The sequence below is a fragment of the Anastrepha obliqua genome, chromosome 5 (genome assembly GCF_027943255.1).
Source record: "Anastrepha obliqua isolate idAnaObli1 chromosome 5, idAnaObli1_1.0, whole genome shotgun sequence".
NCBI classification, from domain to species: Eukaryota; Metazoa; Arthropoda; class Insecta; order Diptera; family Tephritidae; genus Anastrepha; species Anastrepha obliqua.
The window spans coordinates 127,899,469-127,918,579 of record NC_072896.1 but is presented as its reverse complement, the minus strand read 5'-3'; the positions used below and the strand labels follow the sequence as shown (position 1 = coordinate 127,918,579).

At 37.9% G+C, this 19,111-nt stretch overlaps 1 protein-coding gene across 1 annotated transcript in view; it reads right to left on the bottom strand.

The window, feature by feature from the left end:
- Positions 1–2,693: 2,693 nt before the first annotated feature.
- LOC129247067 (putative mediator of RNA polymerase II transcription subunit 26) overlaps positions 2,694–19,111 on the bottom strand; it is a 36,264-nt gene continuing 19,846 nt past the window's right edge. Inside the window, exon 2 of the mRNA XM_054885963.1 lies at positions 2,694–8,637. Coding sequence (XP_054741938.1) covers positions 4,987–8,631 — 3,645 coding nt within the window. The 5' untranslated portion in view covers positions 8,632–8,637 and the 3' untranslated portion in view covers positions 2,694–4,986. The remainder of the gene's footprint in view (positions 8,638–19,111) is intronic.

Genomic DNA, 19,111 nt, shown 5'->3' with positions numbered 1-19,111 from the left:
CGAAAAATAATGTTTTTGACAAAATAAAATAAAACACAAAAATGTTTATAAATGATTGCATTTTATTTTCAGAAAATTTGAAACTTCTCTTTATGTTTACAGTAGCATAAGTTTAAAACTTTGTATGTTCCATATTATTTCATATTGAGTTGCTTCTACAGCATTTTTGTAGTCATACAGACTTTGGATAAGTCCTTTTCCAACTTTAACATTATAGATTTTAGGTTACTAATTTCTTGTTTCATTTTTACAATTTACAAAATTATATGCACGATCTGCTATAAAACGTGAAACTTAAATATTAGATTTAAGATGGTTGTGCTATCTTTGTCAGCTTACTAGAATCCGATCATTCCCGATCATTCCTGCGATAGCGTAAATTGTACGTACGTAAATACTTCTCTCATAAATTACATACATATGTATGTATGTATGTATAACAAAATTGTTTTTTGCACCTTTCTGGCGTTTTTGAAACTAATTTATATGCTTCTTTACATTTTTACACTTTTTTTATTAATAAACTTAATTTGATTTTAGAAATCGTTACAATTTGTTTTTGTTTTTCTTTGCTTTTTGAACAAAACAAAATCACACTCAAGTTTCTAAATTTATTAAAAATTAATATTAATTTGGTCAAAATATCAAGAGGCAACAAAGTATATTAGAAATATAAAAATCAACGACAGAGTGGCAATCGTGATGAAGACACACAAAAGGAAGAAATTTCAGATTAGATGTAAAAAAACACAACAAATATTTACATTTCAATAGAATTTAGGCATATCAGCGTTTTAATGCTAAAATAAATATTAAAATCAATTCTAAAAAAATATGAGCAATTTTTACATTAAATTTAAATTTAACGTAATTGAACATCAAACCAAATAGTGTGTTTGTATGTGTGCAGTACATGCCTATAAATACGTGTGTATATGTATGTATATGTATGTAAATATAAGTAAGTTGGACGCTCCTACAAATTATGAGTTCATAATATTTCTTATACCCGCACGCCTGTACGTACGTGCGTGTGTATGTTTCTTTACCTTTCAATGAATAAAAAAAATATACTTGCATTTTGTTATTTCCATCCTTCATAAAGAACTCGTTTATAATTTAACTGGTGGGTTTATCTGGCTTGTTTTTGTTTCAGTAATAAAAACAAATATGTATATGTACATATGTGCATACACGTGCATGTATGCGTTTGTGTTATTAATGTAAATAAAAATTGTATTGTACTTAAATTTACTTTTAAATATCTATCAATTTTAAGGATCAAACGTGCAAAATCATTAAAATCTAATTGTTTTCAAAGCTTTTGTAAATTAATTTTCACACCGCAAAGTCGTTTCGCCCTATACTCGTAATATGCGATTTATTATTTCAAAACTCAAAACCACAGAGATGTACAAGAGCTTTAACTATTTGTCGTATGTACGTTTAGCTGTGCTGTTAACCCCGCTAAAGTCTTGGGGGTAGGAGTTTACCAATACACCCAATCCATATCAACCTTCACTCTCTTTATTTCAAAATGGGAACATAGGGACGGCTCGATCTTAACTGGTGTGCCGGCCATGAGCGGCATCTCGTAAAGTATGGATCAAACAATTTGAAGTTTATGCTCGTTTTTTATACACTTAAAAAATTATTTTGTTTCATTCAGTTGTGAGCTACAGGATTTTAAAAATGGAAGTCAGCAAACAGGAAATTTGGTACATTTTACAGTTTTTCTTGCACAAAGGCGAAATTGCAAGCCGTTAAAATTGTGATTGGTGTTTACGGGGCCGATACTGTAACAGCTAATTACAATTTGCGTTGAGGCAGTTTTGATGTTAAAGAAAGCGTCGATAAAATCACAGAAAGCATCGAAATTTTACGCAATAATAATGGATTTCTTTTACCTCAAACAAATATTTTATTAATACATATTCATATGCGTATGCACTTGCAAGTATATCCTGCTTCCTATACATTCTTGCTTGTACAAATTTTTAAATTTACCTCCTTTTTTATAAGCTACAAATTCTAATTATAGAGTTATCAGCTAAAACCTAATGGCGTAACATACAAATAAAAACTAAATGAACAAAAGTGCTACCTACAAATATTTATTCATCACGCATATCTTAAATTATATTTTTAATTCCTTTTAAAGCTTTGGTTTCAGTGAATAAATATTCTTTTCTTTTGTGTTCATGTTGTTGTAATTGAGCAGAGTTAGTTTAGAAAGTCCCGATAAATGGTAGATCACAAAGAATTTTTCCAAAATTTACCTCACGTTTCTAAGAAAAAACAAAAAAAAATCTTTAGAAAAAGACTCTGAAGATGAAAGGTGGTAAAGGCGAAGGAAAATCATAGAACACATACAAAAATATGCACCGTGAAAATAAACACACGAACACACGTACACACTAGTCATATGTGCGTAATTGTAGTATTTGTCACCTACCCAAGCATCCTGGATAGATCAAGCAATAATTCGGTTTGTTATAGCTCCGGCATGCATAGAGTGATTTTGTCAAATTGAAAACTTTTTGAACAATTCAACAGGAATAAGAACCAAGTGGGTAAAAAAACTAAAGCCAAACCAAAAAAAAAAAAATAACATAAAAAAGGAAACGAAACTGCATTTTTGAATTACACTTATGTCCATATGTACATAAAATGACTCGCACTCATTTTTTGATCTTTGTCACATTTTTAAGTCTCTTTTTTTAGTATTTCACTTAGAATGTAATTGATTGAATTTTATTTTATATAACATTTTCTAACACTCATTAACTTATCAAAAGAAAAAGAAAATATATACATATACATATATGTATATATGCATATTGATACATACATGCATCTGATTTAACATTAATGTTGGCCACCTAAGTCGGTTGGTGTGGCTGTTTTAATTTGCATTAACCGAAGCAAAGAATTTCGCAAACCGGATGTAGCTCTACCTCACCGCTGACTACAACTTTTGAACAATTTCAATTCAATATTTAACCAATATATATATACATAAAAAACTACTATATAAATATATACAAACATATTATGCTTAAAAGCGTGTCTTCGTACACAATTCATAATTTTCGCTGTTTGAAACGAAATTTACTCGCATGCACAATTGTACTGTTTTCTTCAGGGACCAAAAATAACAGTTATCTCGCATTTACAAATTGCAAACGTTGCCCGAATTCCGAAGTTTAACGAAAAAGTTGTTTCGTAACAATTATTTGATGGGAAATACTTTGTACGTTGCCAATCTGTATCCACATCTCTACATTAAAACTTACATACAAATCTATCTATCATGCGAAGTCATTTTTTGCACCCTTCGTTCGGTTTTCAACAATCAGAAATCGAAATAAATGGAACAACCTCGAGGAACGAGTGCCAGACGCAGTACGACCGGGTGCTAGTACTGAGGCTGTGACTCCATGATACTCTTACTTAATGGTTTAACCCATTTAACATCAGACCATCAGAGAGCTGACAGAGGACTTGAACATTGTTTATGGATGCGTCCAGGACATTGTAGCTAATGATTTGGGTTTGCACCATGTTGCTGCAAAGTTGGTCCCAAAATACTTGAGTTTCATGCGTTCATATCGCCAAAGACATGATTTCCAAATCATCAAACGCATTAATACTGAAGATTAATCGTGAGTTATGAGTACGCAATTCACATATCAGGCGACTAAGTGGAGAGCTCCGAATGAACCAAGATCAAAAAACCCACGTCGTTTTCTGTCAAAAAGGAAAGCGATGCTTATGATTTTTATGGATTACAACGGCATTGTACACCACGAATTTCTGCCAGTTAATATGGGCGTTAGAGACGTTTACGTAAGACAATTCGCAAAAAAGAAATTATTTGTGGGAAAACCACAGTGCCATCATTATCCGTGCATTTTTGATCAAGAACGAAGAATTATAGCATACAAAAGTTATAGAATTCACCTGATATGGTTCTCTGCGATTTTTTCTGTTTGATCGAGTCGAAAAACGATTATCGGGAACGTAGTTTAACGTTTCAACAGCCGAAAGAAGTAATGGAACAATCGAAGACGACTCTGCTGGCTATACCGAAAATAATGTTTTGAGAGCTGGATCAAACGCTGCCATAAGTGCGTTACAGTTGATGGGGAGTACTTTGAAGGTGATACTATCACTTTTGAGGACGCTTAAGCGTTTTAGGCGACTTTAGCAAAGCGCACCAGTCGTTAGATATCAGCAATCAGCAACTTAAAAAATATGTTAAATGTTGGGATGTAACTCCTATTGGCGAAGTAAAAAGTATTTCTTATCTAATAGCTATTATAGAGCAAAGTGTTTGTTATGAGACGTATAATTGTTATGCCCTGGTTTTCTTTAAATATTGTGTTTTATTCTTCAAAGCATACATACATACATACATAGTATATATGCATGTGTATTTTATGCTTGATACATAGCAATATTAATAATAATGTACCGTTAGTTTTGCAAATTTCAGTGGCATATCAAAAGGGAGAATAAATTATGACTCCATCCGTATATACGTATGTATGTATGTTCTCTTCGTATTGTGAAAATGTTAGCATTCACAATTCTTGTGGTGCCTTCTATATATTTAATCTTGCAACCTACATTAAGTCAATAAAAATTTTTTTAATTACTTCTTAATTTGTGTTGTTCTTGTTCTAAGCTTTAAAAACATTATGCCAGCTTTCGTATAGTTCAGCTTACGTACGGCATAAGCATAGGAGTTTAATAGATTTGGAGCGATTGCGATACACTTGAGAAACTGTGTTCTTGGGGTAGTAAACGGCCTCGTGGGGAACAGTTAAGTTACACACATATGCACCCATATATTGCATGTACATCTGAGTATATGCATGTATGTATGCATGGAAGGGTCTTTCGTCTTGGGTGCATGGCTCAATGAGTCCTGTGATGGGCACGGCCAATACCGCGAGTTCGGCCTTTAGTGCTTTGAAACGGTTAAATTATTTCCTTTTTGATCCGTAACTCGACGTTCGTTGTTGGCGTTTGTTTTTTGCTGGCTTTCGTTGCCAGTGGTGTGCGCGGCATCTGTTCGACACCAATGTCAGTGGTGCTGGTTTTGATGTTGTCGTCGAGATTTTGATCGTCGCAACCTCGTGTTTTGTGTGCTTCACGTGAGTTGGCAACGTATCGTGCGTCACGCGTACAGTATTCCTCTTTATTGATGACAAATTTACTTGCTTTCATATTTCCAGTGTCATCACTTGTTTCTGCCTCCGCACCGACACTATCTTGGTCGTCTTCGACTTTGTCAGATTTCGCATTTTCTTTTAGTCTTAATGCCTCGTTACCATCGTCAACAGATTCAGTTATTTTGGCAAGCGCGTCGGATGCTGACATTTGCGCCTTCTTCATGGACGATTCGTCACTACTATTGCTGCTGTCGAACAACTGTCCAGCAGTTGCAGCAGAATGAGGCGACAGTGGCGTGGTTGCGGTTGGTGGCGTAGCTAACGCACTGCTGTGAGGTGCCTGTGCATCAGTTTCGCCCGCAAGCGAGCGCATAGGGTGAAGGCTGTTTTCGTCTCCGCTATCATCGGATGTGTTCGTATCAGTGCCGCTGCCGTTTATGACTGTAAAGCGGGTAGCCTCTTCTTCGTCTTCGTCTTCATCTTCAATGTCATTGTTGTTGTTTATTTGTGTGTATTCTTTATTTTTGGCATTCGAGCACTCGTCGGTTATATTCATTATTGCACCCCTTTGAGTATTGGGCGACGGTGTTTCATCTTCGGAGTCAAAAGAACTGTTATCCTGAGTTTGGTGCGATGGGTGATCGTCTCTTCGAGCCATAGCTTTAACTTTTCGGCTTAAACTGCAAATACTTTCGCTGCCACTTTCGATCCGTAAACGTTTCACCTGCGGTTGTGTGCTTATATCAGCGTCCTTTAAGTCATTTCTATTATTCGTGGCAATATCGGTATTCTCCCGCATGCCGACATCATTTCGGATGTTGTCAGCAGCATCATTCTCACTTTCTGCATCACTTCCGTTGTCGTTATCATCATCGCTTCCTTTAGGAATGCAGATAATTTCCCTTTCATCCTCACTCTCACTTAGCATGTCATTTTCGGATTGACTTAGGTTCTTTTTCCTACTGGCCTCCGCCGGACTCAGAACATTCCTTACATTAGCACCATTTTCATTGGTGGCAGGATCTTTGGTTTCGGTATGGTTATCTAAATAGCGACATTCCGCCGGCGAGAGCGATTTTTGCATATCTTCGTCTTGAAAACTCTCGCTGTGGTGCAATCCATTCGTCTGCACTGGAATCTCTTGCTGCAAACTGAGCATTTGCATGTGATGTCGGCAAGTTTGTAGCTGCTCTCGGAGTTCTCTGATCATAGTATCGCGCCTGTGCACCATTTCGCTGAGTTGAAGATTACTGTAACGCATTTGTTGATTTTCATGCAACAATTTCCGGAGCAAACCGAGAACGCGTTCTCGTTCCTTGGGTCTGGTTTCACGCAACGCTTCAACAGCTAAGTCCCAAGGCGCCAAAATATTGCTGCTATCCGCTTCCCCACTTACACTGTCATCGTCTGTGTCTGTTGACAGTTCAAATTCGGAGCCGACGTACGGAAGACTGTTGTGTGAACGTTGCTTTTGAGATTGTTTCTGAATTTGTACATCTGATTCCTGCGACTGCATTGTCGCTTTTGTGGAGTGGGTGCTCAGGTTCAGCCCGGTTGAAGTGGAAGACTGTGAGGGTGAAGGCGAATGTTGCGTTTGCTGTGAATGATGATGGGAACGCATAATGAGGTGTTGGTGTTGTATTGATGACATTTGTTGGTGCTGTCGTTTCTGATCAAAAAGTCGATGGTTTTGCTTGTAGTATTCATACTGTTGTTGGTGATGTTGCAATATTTGCAGTTGGGGTTGTTGCTGTTGTTGTTGTTGTTGGTGGTGCTGCTCTTGCTGCGGATGGAGTTGGGCTAATGCGGATATTGGAGGTAGTGGTGGTGGAGGTGTAGGCGATCTAATTATATTCGCCCGATTGATTAAGTTTTTACTTATGCGAATTCGGCTTTGTGATTCGTTGTTGTTGTTGTTGATGCTATTATTGCTGGCAGTAAAGGTTGCTGATATCGACGTCGGGAGAAGTTTGGCATGCTGATTAACTGTTGCAATGAGGGCCTGCGCGTTTTGCTCTCGTTTTGATTGCTGAATATGGGTGTGATGTGGCGCGTGATCGCGGCTTATGCATTTGTTCTCATTACACGGGGCGGGAGACGTGGAAGATGTGATCTCGTTCGAGCCCGAAAATTCTTCGGAGCTGTGCGTATCTGTAGGCGATGATGGAAACGTGCGTGGCGATTGACGAAGGCAGGCTTGCTGTTGTTGCAGCGGTAAATACTGCATATGCCTTTGCTGCTCCTGTTGCTGCTGTTGTTGTTGTTGGTACTGTTGTGGCGGGGGCAGGTGCGCGGACAATAGCTGTTGCTGTGGCGGCGTTGTTGATTTCGTCGATGATGTTGAACATACGGAAGAGTTTGAGGTATAAAGCGAGTGTCGCCGCGGTTGTGACTGCTGCTGGTCCTGCAGTTGTTGCTGTTGCTGCAGCTGCTGCTGTTGCTGCGTAGTATCTAAATCACCATGACTGCTGCTACTGTTACTGTTGCTGTTGCTGTGATTGATGCTACTGTTATTATTGCTTGGCATTTTTCGTTGCTGCTGACTCATTTTCAACGACATGGGCGATATCATGGGCAATGTGGTGTCCTCGTCAAGATGTACGTTACCGCGTCGATCTGTAGTCTCCTCGTCGCCACCATTTGCATTGTCAATGGGTGGGGACTGGGGAGTCTCGTTTGGTGTATTGGCACGTTCTTGTTTTATTTGAACCTCAGTTGCGCACAAATTCGAAAGCGTCACCTGTTCTTGTAGCGTTTGTTGTTCCTGATGCAGATTTTGTTGCTGCAACAAATGTTGCTGTCTATGTTGCACTTCACGCTCTCTTCGCTCTCGCTCTAGCTCACGCTGTTCCCGTTCCCGCGTCTGTTCCCGCTCTCTAGAACGTTCCAACTTACGCTCCTGTTCGCGTTCCCGCATTCGTTCCACCACTTCTCTCTCCCGCTCGATGCGTTCACGATCTCTTTCCCGTTCTTTGTACTCACGCTGCTCCTTCTCCCTTTCCTTCGCCAAAATACATTTACGAGGCACAAGCGCCACATTTGGTTGGTAGGTGCGTTCGAAGCGTTCACGGTCTGTGCTGCGCACTACTCTTTCCGGATTCTGCAACACTGGTGGTTCTTGACTTAGATAAGGTAATGTGGAGAACGCCGCCACCGCGTTATATGTAGCAGCCGGGTGCAGGAAGGGTTTCGGTGCCCATGGCCTGAACGCAGACATTGAGCCAACGCGCTGCTGCTGCGCGCAGTGCGCGTACATAAGCGATTGGTAGCGCTGGTATTCGATCTGATAAGCAGAGGTTTCATCGAGGCCTTTCGTTTTCTTCGTTGGAATGTCAAGCATTTCGGTGCGCTGCTTGTCGCTTAGACCGTGAGTCTGATGGTGTGATGGTGGTGCCATACCTGGCAGTGGATGTCCAAGCTGAGAAGCGAGCATTTCGTCGTCCACATGCATTACAGCCTATAATGAAAAAAAAACAAGAATGTGAAGTTAGTTTACCATATTATTGAACTAAAAGTAAAACAATTTTAAATTATAATTTCCTTTAACAAATCAAAGTTCTGAATTTCAAGGAGTATTTAAGGGAAAATTCTGCGGAAGATACAAAAATACCGATTATATCCTAAAATTGCGCTTACTATGCGGAGAGTGGGGAAACCGAGTATGGGAGTGCTACCTGAGTTTATGAGTGAGCTTTTTACGGCTTTATTATTTGAGCTCGATAGCGCATACGATTCTGGTGTTTGCTGATTTTACTTTACAAATTAAATTGGGTAGCCTCGAACAACATTTGATTACCAGTAGTCAGATAATTAGATCTAACTTTATATGTTCGATGTACATCTCTCGCTATTAAAAATGCAAAACGTACAATTAATAAAAACTAGTTCAATACCAATGAAAGAAGTCGTTATTAGCCGCTTGGTGACAGTGTTAAATATTTCTAAGTTTTCGTAGTCTTGAGGAGCAAAAACAACTCTCGCCCATTACGAAATGGCTTCTCCCTCAGTTGCATGACGACGGCATTACTCCAGCAAAACCAGGATAGCTTCACACATACATACATATTAATATATCCATATATGTAAACTTATCCACACAATCATAGTTACGTTGTACGTAAACTTGTGCTCGGGTGTACACATTGAGCCACGGACACATTGGGTTGCGCCAAGCATGTAAACATGTTGTAAAAACCGATGCGCCGACAATTCAAACATAAATTCAACATGAAATTGGCTGTTAAGTTAGCAGGCCAGGAAACGTTGATGGCAATGAGCACCAGATGAAGTAGTAGAAGAACTGCTCCAACTGCAAAGAAACAAGCGTGACCAACTATTCGCGTAAAGAAATTGGCACTGGAAGTGGTGGACAAAAAAGCTAAAAGTTTCAATTGCAATTCTTTGCAAAACAGCCGCTAGTTTATTCCACTTACCAAAGCATAGCGACAGGGTTAATCGCCAGTTTACTGCTGGTTGCTGGTGGCAGTTGACTCTTGACTGGCGTTTGTCGATTGCTGCTGGTTAGAGACTGACCAACAGACTAGAGACTGAATGGCGGTAGTGAATCGATTGTTGTCATAGCTACCGCGCCGCCTTGGTCGCGGAAGGAGAACAGACAGACAAACGGGCGAGATATCAGTATCGCAAAAAAACAAACGACCCATTAAGCGCAATAGTCGTAAAAATCCAGGGTTATAAAGAAAATCAGCAAAAGCTGAAAAGTCTTATGTCCAAAGGGGCACAATGTCAGCGCAACTGTAAAAGAATGCTTAGCTTGACAACGAACAACAACGCTGCAGCAGCCATTCCGTGTGACAATGGTACAGGCCGAAAAGACCAAGAGCGAGAGCAAGGGGAAAGCGAGTTTTTTAAAGCACTGACCAAAGGCTCTTGATTTTTACGAAGAAGCCGCACTCGCCATAAAACCTTTAAAATCATGGCCAACGGCATTGACAGCCGCAGTAGTAGAGCGCATTCAGTATTTGCTGGGGTTGAAGGTGGCGGCACAATACTATGGAGCTGTTTGTTGTCACCACAAACGTCACAAGCTGGATAGGCAGACAAATAGACGAACGAAAGGACAGACAGGTAGGCAGGCAAACGGACAGCCAGTTGAATGCAATTGGCTACCTCTGTGCGGCTGTGGAGATTGTGGCATCTGGACACTGAAATGTTCCATCTGATATCCAGCGTCTGCTTGGACATGATCTACGGTCCGGTTAAAAGATGAGGGTGTAGTGTTGTGCATTCTGCGTATACCATCTACGTATATGTATATTATTTATTTAAATATGAAAATATTTCACACATAAACATATGCCCAAAAATACACATATACATAACTGCACTCGAAACTATTATTGAATATTTCTTAGTTAAAAAATTAATGAAAATACCAAGATTGAACTCGACAAGAAGGGAGTATTGGAACCAGAAGATACACTCGCATTGCTCCAAAATAGGCGGATAAAACCAACCTTCAGCTTTTACTGACGAATTATAGCAAAAATATATCAAAGATTAAGGGAAAAGAAAGCTCTCTTCGGACCTCAGCGCAAGTTAACTATGTTAACACTCGAAGCTGCTGAAGTCCAGATGTGTGCCTTGCATGCCATAAATATTTAAGCTATGCACCCATAAATACAAATACACAATAAGCTATCCAAGCAAATAACAGAAACAACTATCATTAGCATTTCCGATACCAGCATTGTCTTGACAGAATTGACAATGCAGCCCGTCTATGGTTATGATATCAAATGTCCAATAAATATAAAAAACGTCGACTTGGAGAATTATACAAAGCAATATCAATAAATAGCGTATGCCTCTTCTATGGAAGCGGGTTTGTGAGAGTAAATACTTGAAGAATGTGGAGAAAGAGCTGAGATTTTCGGCATGGTAAATTAATGATCACTCGAATTTATGGCCAAGGTTGGTGCTTAGTGCGAAAAATGTGGATGCGGAAAATGGCAATGAAACATCGAGGAAGCAGCTAAATGTGGAGGAGGTACGACATCAACCACATCCTCCGCTCTACGATTATTATTACTTTTCTTTCAATAACAAAGTAGTGACGTAAAAAGTGGTTTGCCCATAATTTTGAACTTTTAACCAGTTTTTAAGTTTCTCGGTTATCGCGAAGAAGTAGAACTGTTACAAGCTAGTACAAAAGGGAGCTGTTATGAATAGTGGGATGCAATTCCCGAATGGGAAAGAAATCTTGGCATTATAAAATCTAGGGCGTTGACGTTAAAATCGTAAAGTTTTGTAAGAAACATTGAAGCGAATTTCTTCAAGAACTTCAGGACAATTAACAGAACCACAAATAACATCGAAACAAACATGAAGGACTGAAGGTTACGTCTAATCACATGCAAATCACTCCAGATTTATTAGCATGCACCCAACACTGAAGGGTGGTGGTAGTAGATCAGAGAAATGAAGAGGTTGCAGAACGAATCGAATAAAATTTCGTTGTACCCGTTCTATCAAAGGATAAATTGGATTCCAAACCAAAGATGCTTACTCGAGCCTAGAAATGCTACCCAGTCCCGAAAGAGCTACGCTTTAGGATATTTTTTGTTATTTACGCATACATAAATATAATATGTATATTGAACATTTTTTCCAACTCTACCTCACAAAATATAGAATAAGTTTGCACATTGCATTGAACTCGCATATTCAGTTAGTTGATAAACACATACACAAGTACATACCGACATATTATTAGATGTGAGTGCCTGAGTCCGAGTGAATTTGTCAAATTCAAGTGCTTTTAATCATTTTGTTATTTCTTTGAATTAAGCCTTTTATCTTTTATACAGTTTGTGAGATTTAATTAACATACATTGAAAAAAATAAATAGATAACTAAATTCAAGAACGGTGAGAGTATTTCTGGCACTCAACTCATAGGAGTATTGTTTTCAAACTTTTCGTAAAAAGAACAAAACAAACGAAATTGGCATCCAGCAAAGTGGATAAAAGAAAATTGGAATTGACTAGGAGCACGTTCGCATACACTTCAGACTTGTGTTCACTGAAGTTGGGAAGTCTCTCTGGCCTTCTGACCTGCCCCTCATGTCTATTTGGAAAACTGTCAAATGCTGACAACAGCATTTTGAGGAGGCGGATAGAAAAAGCCAGTGGAAGGAAGAACACTTGAATGAGTGCATTCATAGTCATTTACCTGGATGAGGAGGATCGCACAAGAACCGCGGGTGAAGCGAAAAACGTCAATCAAACAAAAACTATAAGTAGTAAAGCAATTGTATGTTGTACTTGTAAAAAGGGGATGCTAAGTGACGGGGAATTAAAAATTGCATCGAGCAGGATCAAAGAAAATACCAAATAGATATATATCTAGAATGTGTCTACAGTGCGCCACTATGGTGAACATGCATATATGAACCAAATTTATAAAAAAGTACTTCTTTAATTCGTATTTAATTTTTTATTATTTTAAATAAAGGTTACTTTAATTACATATTTTGAAACATGACTTAACAAAATGAACTTCGAGAAACTGGTGGATTTTTGTACCTACCTACCTAAAACGAAAACACATATATCAAATAAAGGTAATCCATAATTGTGTATCCATAAGCAGTTTACTGGATTTCTGCCAAACTAGTCCGCATTTACAGAAAAGGAGTTAGTCGTGGAGTAGAAAATATTTCCTCTTATTCAGGTTCTCACTTCAGGGCTGGGGCTGATACACTCGTTCCGCCACAAGATTGTAAAATTGCTGGTACTACGTGCACTACGTATTCTAGTTTTATGACTCGTAACAATCTTAAATAGCAATAGAAACGTGCATACAATTTTACAGCTTTGTATTGTGCCATAAAAGTATACAAAGGCAACTTAACAATTAAAATGTAACAAATTTTGCAGTTTTATTTAAGAAACCCACAGAAAGGAAACACTCGAATACAACTCAAAATGTGGATCATATCGCACCCTAAATACAAAAGGGTCACAACTCAAAATGTTCCTTCTGCTCAAATATGAACGAGACGGTATCAATAAAACGGTCCGCGGATGACATATGGCAAAAATACATTTTTTGTTTTTTGGTAGGACTGTTATAAGCTTACATGGCAAATTTCAGCGTGATATGTCACATAGTTTGTTTTCTGTGCTACTGTAAACAAGTCAAGCTCGAGTGTGGAAAATTTTGAGTTGTGACCCTTTTGTATTTAGGGTGCGATATGTGTGTTTGTACCTATAAACATTTGTATGCATACACTCGTACATACTTGTAAACATGGATATCATCATTAGAGGGATTATGCAAGGGGAAAAATTCCCTGATTTATTACTATATTTATGCATAAATATGAGAGAGTCTACGTAAGGTATTGCAGTCACCCAGCAGCGCACGAGCGGAAGCCTTGTATCACCTTAAATAGAAGTTAGTGACTGAATTTGCGATAGGGAGAGTGCGGCTGTGTCCGAAAAGTATTTTAATTTTTAATCAAAAAACAAAAGAACCGAAGAAAGAGAATATTAAGTCTCACAGAAGGAGTAGGTTTTTTTTCTCTTATCCTGTTCCATCTGGACATTAAACGTACAGACTAATTGAATTCGAACGCATTACTAAAATTGTATTTATTTTGAATCAAAAGAATTTAAAAGATAAACTTATACGTCTATTATCAGATATAAGACTATTAAATAGAAGCCGAGCATTGAGTGCAATTTAAAAACCCCTCGCTTTGCATAATTTCATGGTGCTAACAAGGAACATGCGTTCCGAGCCTAAGTAAGAATGAGTCGGTACAATGAGGTTTAATGTTCGGGGCATAGACTCAGTTTAATATTTTTATATAGGTAAGATGACTGTCGGAGATATACCATATACCGCACGAATTAAAGGTGCGAATTTCAATCTGGCTAGAATTGGTTGCGAATACTTCAAGATTTGGTCACACTCCCATTTTTCAAATACGAATCTTGCCGCGTTATTTAGAGCAATTAGCGACTCATAATTTGAGGCTTTATCAATATCACAAAGTACTCGTATTAAGGGGTTAGTCTACTTTGTCACTTTAAAATTTTTCAATTTTTTTTTTTTGCATAATTTGAAAGTATATATATCCAGAAATATTGTGTAAAAATTTTAAGAAAATCCGAGCACTCTAACTATTTTTTTTTTACCTGAACATCATTTCGTCTACCTGCGCGTATAGCGTGCATTAAAAACTTTAAACGCGTTTTTCTCAAAACAACGTTTTCAAAATCTAGCTCCACTGTATCTCAAAAACTAATCAACCGATTTTCATAAAATTTGGATCACCTATTCTAGACATAATTTGCACCAAATTGACGCTCGGGGGTTTTGAAATTTTAAATTTTTACTATATATTTTTTTTAAATATGCGAAAAAAAAACCGTTCTATCAAAAATTTTCCATTTTTATCAGCCATTTTTTTTGTCTTCATTAAAACCTAATATCCGAGGGTCATTTTGTAGCCAGTATCTTACTGAATCTGAAACATTTTGATTTTTTTGTTTCAGACAAGCCGTTCTTGAGTTCTGATGGAGCTGCCTCACCAACCCATGTTTGAGACGTTACGCTTCACTGCTATTTTTTTACTAAAAATACAATAAAATTGAATAAAAAAAAATTTATTTCTGAATTTTAAGACTTTATTTAATAAATCAAACAAATTTTATATTACTATCATTTATAGTTTTCTCAAAAAAAAAATCACGAATATAGCCTTTTTTTCGAGTCTCCAAAGTAGACTGACCCCTTAACTCTGCATACGAGATGTGCGGAACAATGGGTTTCTTAACAAACTCCCAATTTGATTTACGGTAGTAATCATTATACGAGCGACGTTTTAAAAGTCCATGCAAAAATAAAGAAACCTATTTAATCGTTTAGGGTTACCTTTATTTATTTTGCTGAGGCGTGAGCTGGTGCGTTGTCGTGATGGAAAAAGAAAATCATTCGACTTCCTCGATTCAAACGGATGCCAAACACAAAGAAAAATATCGATCTGGCTAAAATTTCGTGTATGTTTGTGCAAGAGATGCTATTAACTATATATAACCTCGATACGCGCTGGTAGGTTAATTTTTAAACTGTTTACTTTTGCCCAGTTAGAAGTCCGTTAAGTCTGGAAAACAAGTCAACACTTGACCATATCATTAATAAAGACTCAAAATGGAACCTGTGGACCACCTGATTTATTTGTTCTTAAGCGCGAATGATTTACATCGCATGGAGTTGCGGTAGTCGATACGTTACGTAAGTTTTTATTAGTTGTATATAAAAAGGTACGAAACCGTAATTGGTTACTCAGTTTTCCTAAAAACATTTTGCGTGTCAAAAGCATTTGAGAAATCAATTAGTACTGACATTTATTTTTTTCTTTTTACTAATCTTGTTCAAAAACTGTAATCTCCGTCCCGAGTTTCTTGACTACTAAGAACTAGGATGCAATTAGTGAAGTGGCGATCTAAAACCTGGCGATTGAAATTTCATAAAAAATCGCTGTGCTACTGTAAAATGACTGTTGGCTGCTAATGCTGGAAGCTGTGAAAGGAATGCATGATCCATTAGTTCAGAACTAGTAGCATTGACTATAGGGTGTATATATTTGCATACACAATCTGCACAAGTCAATATGTATCTATATGTACTTATAAACAAACTATCCTATACAAATTAGCTATTTTTTATACCATCACTAAAAGTTCGTTGATTCCATAAATGTTAAACCGAGTCACGCCTTTCGCAGTTTGAGAGACAGAAGCGCATTGGATTCACGAAGGGTGTGAAGTTTAAAATGTTTAAGGAAATGATTAACCTTGGTTTACTCATACACATTTTTTCAACTATGCGCGCGCACAATATGGCGGCTGGTAGTATCTGGAAATCCATCTTCGCCAGTGCCGTTCGGTTCTGAAACATTGTTAAGTAGTAATTTAAGTAATAAAATGCAATACTTAGGAGGCTGTGTTAGGTTGCGTGTTCAGCTTTATGCACAGGTATGTTTCCCAGCGGTCATATTTACCAATATTAGGTGCACATTTATGATATGAGCAGAATTCTTACTATTTTATATATGTATGTATGGGTGCGTGCGTTTATGTTTTTGTTTTTTTTTTTTTTTGTTTCGAAAAGCAATACAAACTTGCATAAGATGGATAGAAACAATTTTTTAATACCTTGGAGCACGGAAACTGCCTCAGGGTAGCCAACATGCAAACACACACGCACACATCCATGCTTACACAACACACAACATTCAGACACTCCTGCATGTACAATTCTTTATAACGTCGCATAAAGTTTATGACGCTAACACTTGAAATGAGGCGGCAGCGATGCATTTGAAATTACATATGCACTTGTGTGTGTGTAGCCTCTCGTAATTGGCGAGTTTCATTTACGCTTCGAAAGCAAATTAATTCGAAGTTGAGGTACTCTAGCGGCATTTGCCTTTATCCAGTAAAAACTTCATTATTCACAAAGCTAAGATGTAAACCTGATCTATTAAGAAAATATTGTTGTAAAACGTCTCCAAAATATGAGCTTTTGCTCAACATTGAGCAATTCTGTGTCACTGACTAAAGCATTTTGAACAAAGCGACATACTCGTAGTTATTTTGGTTTTACGGCGTTCTCTTCATCGAGGGATATTGCGTACACCCTCGAATTTTAAGGAAGGAAGAAGAAGCCTAGCTTCCTTGCCTAAATGGCACTACAACCGTATCTCGGTTTTGGCCGAATCTAAAACATTCGCCATCTGGCTCGGTTTATTGTTTGCTGGCGCCAGTTGGTAACACCGACTGCTGCCAGGTTATGACTTATCTATGTTGGGGAGGATTCGGTTTTCCTTTTCCTCGTCGCCCTTCAGTGGGCTCCCTCTCGAAGGACTGTCGTGTCGGAGCACTTTCGTTCATCCTCGAGACATGGCTAAGTCAGCGCAGCCGCTGTACTTTAATACACTTCACTATGTCTACATCTCGATATATGTAGCTTATGTCCCATCTGATACGGAACTCATTCTCGCTATGCGAAGAGATCCAAAGATTTTTCGGAGAATTTCTCTCTCGAACTCTTCCAGTCCTTCCTAGCCCCGCCAACCAAACAATTTTCAAAAATCAACGGTGTTTTGCAGTCATTTCAAACGTTCACTTTGTTTGTATTACAATTCAATGCACTATAAAAATGCATACCCAGAAAATTTCTACAAATTTCTAATTCCAATTTTAAAAAATTGTACACAAAGTTTAAAACTTCTTTTTATTGTGGAAGCTCAAACAATTCGAACTTTAATTCATGGGTTTTAACCATTGGCAAAATGTTCTTGTGACACCGTGCATTGTCCTGATAAAAAAAAAAATTTTCTTCTGCCAACTGGGTATTTTTTCTCGAATTTTTTCCTTCAGTTGGTCTAAAAGGTTACAATAATATTCAGAATGCATTGTTCTACCAGTTTACAAGAAACCCACAAACAAAATTCCTTTCGCATCCCAAAAAACTGATACCAACACCTTCTTGGCCGATTTCTGGGCACGAACTCGTTTCTGACCTGAAGAACCATCGAATGTGTTTTTGTTTCATTGTTAACGAATGTGGCACCCATTGGGCACGCAGCTTTCTGAAACCTAATACTTCGGTAAAAATATATATTAGTTTACTCCGCCCAATGAGATGCCTAGGGCTGATACTAAATCTCTTTCAGCCACTCGATGATTTTCCAATAGGTATCCCGAATGTTTTCTACGATTTCGGTGATGTTGCTGTTTTGGGACGTCCTTGTCGTGGATCGTCTTAAGGCTTACACGGCGACGTTTAAAGTCAGCAACCCATATTTCTTCTTACTAATTGATTGCGAAAAGTCCTAATACACTTTCAACATTCGTTTAAACATTTCTTTTGCTTTTAAACCTTTCAAAAATAAAAATACAATCACTGCAGAGACTTGATTTTTTCCATTGTGACACGTCGATACTAAATGGCTTGTAAACAAAGAGCGAACTGATAGATTGAAATGAACTTCGATACTAAATGGCTTGCAAACAAAGAGCGAACTGATAGATTGAAATGAAACTTCACATACGTCCATATGAAGAGGGTACCAACATAACATACCTCTCTTATAGAACAGCGAAACTTATTGAACAACCTAGTTTTTATATACTTTCCGCATGCTTTAGCGAAAATTAGTACACATTTTGGAAGTTGACAGGCGTCACCTGTCGAATGGATATAAAAGGTCGCTTAGAAATTAGTTTCTCCCAACAAATAAAAAGAAAAAAGAAATATGTACATATGCATACATGTGTATATATGTGTGTACGCACCTGTAATTCTGCTACAGTCGTGTTTACATAAGCACCTGCATGCATACATACACACTTCTGTAAGGATTTACGGCAAGTGTTGAAATTAAAGATTGGAAAAGTGCAGATAAAATATCGTCACTGCCACAGCCACTGCTTATGCTTGGTAAAGTTCACCTTTTCTTCTACTTTTACATTTGCTTCGTTTCTTTTCGCCTCTTGCAAAATTTTACATTCGCTTATAATGAAAAATTAAACAAGAGTTCATTCACATTGGAGAATTTGTGGTTGGACGCCAGTTCCATTGGGGGTGGAAGTGGTCGGAGGAATGAGGTCACCCAGCCGCCTTGCTGTCTCTCACAAAATCATATAGGACTTGCGGCGTAGACGGGCGCAGTGTTTGCAGGACGCTTGACTGCGCTGCTCAAAATGAGTTGCACCGAAATGAGGCATATAAAATGCCTTTCCAAACACTCCATATTGTTTTTCTTTATTGTTGCTTCATTGTTGGTGTTAATTGTAAAAAAGCACATTTTAATGACGCTTCTGTTGGAAATTTGCAGCATTACTTAAAAACCGTGCCAAAAAACCATAAAAATAATAATTCCATTATAAAAA